This window comes from Amborella trichopoda, chromosome 1 (genome assembly GCF_054954075.1).
Source record: "Amborella trichopoda isolate Santa Cruz 75 chromosome 1, AtrichopodaSantaCruz75HAP2 v2.0, whole genome shotgun sequence".
Classification (NCBI taxonomy): Eukaryota; Viridiplantae; Streptophyta; class Magnoliopsida; order Amborellales; family Amborellaceae; genus Amborella; species Amborella trichopoda.
In genome coordinates this window covers 35,663,859-35,668,438 of record NC_142336.1, presented here as the reverse complement: position 1 = coordinate 35,668,438, position 4,580 = coordinate 35,663,859, and the positions used below count along the sequence as shown (strand labels likewise).

The window sequence follows — 4,580 nt, the reverse complement described above, 5'->3', positions numbered from 1 at the left end:
TTAAATTTCAAAAATGGTTAAAATCAAGTAGATCTATAAACATATGAAAATCTTGAAAATAGACGGTGCAAATAATATGTTGGAAAATGCATTATTTCTGAGACTTAAAATCTTTTTATTGTTCAGTGTTATACATCTCGATGTTGAGATGAACAATCAAAAGGTTTTTTAACATTAAAACTACCTCTGTCGATGGATTTTTAATGTGCATCCGTAGTTCTACATTATAAGGTTGCATCCTTGTATAAACTTTTTCCTTTGTATTGCTCCTAAAGCATGGCTACATAAATATAGCCTTTTCCTCATTTCTACTTTGAGAGCTGGAGAATCAACCTATGGCCTACATGAGGGAGCAGGTTTAGAGCATCTACACCCTCTAACTCGAAGTCCAAAAGTTTCTAGAGAATGTTAAAGGAAAAAGGTCCAAACTTTCAAGTGAGAGAGATGCATTTCTTTTATCACTTTCGAATGAAAGGTTGGGATTTCAAGAAGCAATGATGCTGAGCCGTCCATATCGTGAAGATGGGTCCTACCGAGCACCCGCATGTTGTCCCCAGCGCCGTTCATCTCCGCGTTGGACAGCCTCAAAAAACGTTAATATACATAAAATAATACTTCAATACAATAAGTTAATATAATACAACCAATTAAGGAGAAAATATAAAGTAAATATATAGAATACTAATTATCTCTCTCTCTCATCACCGACTTCATTACTTCACATGAAAGGAGAGACAGAGAGCTGGGTTTGGTCCCCACAAAAGGAGCTCCAATTCTCCTTTTGGTTTTCAAAGTAGCCGTTAGGCCTCTCTTCGTTGAAAAAAACACAAGCAAGATGGAGTGAATAAATAGAGGATGAAGTTTCTACAAGGCCTAGGCTTTATGAAAACCAAATAGAGCCTTGCTTCAAATCCTCATTAGAAAAGAATTTTTGGCAACAAAATTTCTATGATGGCTCTAAAATCAATTTACAACACCAATCATAAAATTAGAAACTAAAAAAATCATACAAATCTTTGAACATTTATTTTTAGGGCGAAATAGATGGTCTATATAATTTATTAAAATATAATTATTTTTAGAACTTAAAATCTTAATTTTTTTTCACAACCGTAATGTTTTTTTTAAAATATTTTTCACAACCATAATGTTCAAGGTGAGATGGAGATGATGGATGTAAAGGTTTTTCAATATGTTTGAATTACAATTTTCAACGAGTAAACCATTTTTTATAAATAAATAATAAATAATAACCCAACGAAAATAAGAAGAAAAAGTTAGTCGTTAAACCAATAATAAATAAAGGAATAAATGTATGTAAGGTGAATGAATGAGTGAGGCGCGGTCCCTCCCTCCAATGCTTCTCAACGGCTTCTTCCTCCTCTACATAAACCGCTGCTTCAAATAGACCAAACCTCTCTCTCTCTCTCTCTCTCTCTCTCATCCCTTAATCTCAGCACTCTGTTTTCGAGCGGCCCAAAAATGGCACCACCCTTCCCTCCTTCAATCCCCTTCTCCTCCCCAATCACCCACCGCCGCATGGCTCTTTCCCTCTGTAACCAACATCCCCTCTCTGATTCCCCCAAAACCCCTCTCCTCCATTCCCCTTTAAAGAAACGCCAACAGAAACACTCATCAGAAGAGGAAGAGGAAGAGGAAGATGAAGAAGAACACTTGGAAATCTCGCTCGCAAAGTCCCTCTCAACTACTCACTTCAAGATAACTCCATCTCGAAATCCATCTCCCGAAGCCAGCGTCTCCTACCGTTCCATCGCTGTGATCTCGGGCCACATGGGATCCGTCTCGTGCCTCGCCCTCTGTGGGGAGTTCCTCCTTAGCGCGTCCCAAGGCAAAGACATCCGCGTTTGGCAGCAGCCTGACCTGCGTCATTTCACTCGGTTCGGGCATGGCGACGGTGCTGTCAAGGCCCTTGTCACGGTTGGGACCCGGATCTTCACCGCTCACCAAGACAGTCGAATCAGAGTCTGGAAAATTTCGAGAGACCCCGAGAATGTGTTCAAGCTCATTGCGACAATGCCTACGCCCAAGGATTATCTGTCTAAGTTCATGAAACAGAGCAACTATGTGCAGTCGAGAAGGAACCACAAGCATTTGTGGATTGAGCACGCAGATAGTATCTCGTGTTTAGCAGTGAGCCAAGGGCTTATCTACTCGGGCTCGTGGGACAAAACCTTAAAGGTGTGGAAATCATCAGATCTCAGGTGCATAGAGTCAATTCGAGCTCATGATGACGCGATCAATGGGCTTGTCGCTCACGGTGGGCTCGTGTACTCGGCCTCCGCCGACGGGAAAATCAAAGTGTGGGGGAAGAAGGGAAAGGCCCATAGCCTTTGTGGGGTCTTACAAGGGCATAAAGAGATGTCCATGAATGCAGTTGTGGTTTGTGAGCAAGGGAAATGGGTCTATGGTGGTGGGTCAGATGGGAATGTTATGGGCTGGGAAGGTGGGCTTGATGAATGGAACCTTGTTTGTGATTTTAGGGCACATTCCGTGGCTGTTTTGTGCTTGTGCTTGGCTGGAGGAGAGATACTGTGTAGTGGGTCAGCTGATAGGAGTATTAGGATTTGGAGGAGGGGGTTTGGGGGAGGGCTTTGCAGTGTAGGGGTTGTGAGGGGGCATGAGGGACCTGTGAGGTGCTTGCAAGCCTCTTCACTTAAGGTGGGTCAAGGCTTTTTGTTGTATAGTGGGAGCCTTGATAAGAGCTTGAGAGTTTGGTGGGTGTCCAAGGAACAACATTTTCTCTCTAGGAGTGGGGTCCTAGGTGAACAAAGGGGAGATGGTGAGCTGAAATTTATTAGGGCTGGCAATGGGCTCGGTGGCCCGGTCGACCCGATCCTCAAAAAGTAGGGTTTGGGCTTGGGCTACGAACTGCGGCCCAAGGGCGAAGTTCAGGTCTGTGTCAGCCTCTCTCCTTTTCACTTGTTGTTGTTCTTTTATTTTTATTTTTTTTTTTTTGCCCCGTCCGGCCCAGTCATATAGGGAAAAAGGGCCGGGCCAAGGCTGGCCCGGCCTGGCACGTTGCCATCCTTGAGCAGAGTAAGCATTTGTTTGGTTATAGATGAAATGTATAGGACATGCAAAGAAAAGATAGGTAGGGGAATTTCTTTTATTTATTATTTTTTGTATAGGACATGAATGTACACAAATAGGAGTGAGATTTGGAGAAAAGAAGAGGCGATTTCTATGTGAAAGGAATCGCTAGAGGAGTAGTTCTTCAGTTAGTTTGAAGGAAGAAGACTTACTTCAAGGGCAGGGTTTTAACTAAAAATTCATTGTTTTGTCCATAAACCATGGGAAGATGAATAATGGACATTCAGTTATTCTTTTGAATAAAAAGTGAAAAAGTGAAGCTTTTGGTAAAAGAGAATCTTCATTTTTTTTTTTGGAAGATAAAGAATGCCTTTGAGAGAGAAAGAAAAGCGCACTTTCATCGAATTGGTGAAGATCAGAAGAAGGCATCATACTTTTTTTTTAATTTAGGGAAGAGTTTTCACAAATCCTCGTTATCCTATGCAGACCACAAATGTGTATGTGCAAAATCCTAGCAAGGAGCTTATTTAGAATGACTTTCGGGGATTTATTTTATTTTTCCCTTGCAAAGCTGCTTGATTTTCCCTTGTTGTTGTAATCTTTTTTAATTTCTCAACAAAATTGGAATACAAATGTTTTGGCCCTTCAATGAGTTGCAAACTTCTGTTTTTTCTTGGTAGTCTATTTCTACCCGTAGTAGGAATAGAATTGATGACGGTATATTGAGCCCATTTTTTAAATGTGTTCCAACATTCGAGAAGTTTTATTTGGAGTTTATGTTTGGTCAATGATATATCTCCAACCACCTAAGTTTACGTCTAACGGTCGATAGTAATTGTGGTATCTTTTTATGAAAATTAAATAACTCATGACACATTTTCTTAAAAGAAACAAGTCAAAACACATGGAGGCTTTTTCTCAATTTGGGTCTAGATTTCTTTTAGGAAAAGTCAGACAAAGCAATGTCATAACTGACTTGGAGCCTAGCGAGAATATTTTCATTCTTTTATTTTAATTCTTTTAACTTATATTCCTTTAAACCCCGAATATTTCTCTATTTGAATATTTTTCTATTCTAATTCTATTATTCTAATATTCAACTATTAGATATTATAAATACATTAGATATTATAAATTGAATAAATATAAGTGTACATTCTTTTGGGGACCAAGAATAGAGTGTGTCTCTCTCACAGGGCGAAAATGCTTTTTTGAAGAGGTGATGAGTACATGTAAGGGGTGTGAATCTACAGTAATGTACTCGTTTTTTCTTTTTCCGTACAATATTTTCCTTCTTTTCTTGCGTAAACGTACTAGGATGATTCATTTTATATATTTCTCTATAACAACCTGTATAACATGTATACGATTTTGCAACCAACATAAATAAGGGTATTGTGTACAATTTCACTTAGTAGAAATATACATTGATTTTTTACATGGTATTAGAGCCTAGCCGATCAAACCTGTCACCCGAAATAGAAACCACCTTTTAAAACTGCTCTACAAAAATACTATGAGAAAATACA

The 4,580-nt window shown here is 39.4% G+C and overlaps 1 protein-coding gene across 1 annotated transcript; it reads left to right on the top strand.

The window, feature by feature from the left end:
- Nucleotides 1–1,319: 1,319 nt before the first annotated feature.
- LOC18433279 (protein JINGUBANG) lies at nucleotides 1,320–3,700 on the top strand. Its single transcript, XM_020666546.2, has one exon. The coding sequence runs from the start codon at nucleotides 1,483–1,485 to the stop codon at nucleotides 2,866–2,868; it is 1,386 nt and encodes a 461-aa protein (XP_020522205.1). The 5' UTR covers nucleotides 1,320–1,482; the 3' UTR covers nucleotides 2,869–3,700.
- The last annotated feature ends 880 nt before the right edge of the window (nucleotides 3,701–4,580 follow it).

Coding starts and splice junctions, on each gene's coding strand:
- LOC18433279 (XM_020666546.2), top strand. CDS start 1,483: ATGGCACCACCCTTCCCTCCTTCAATCCCCTTCTCCTCCCCAATCACC.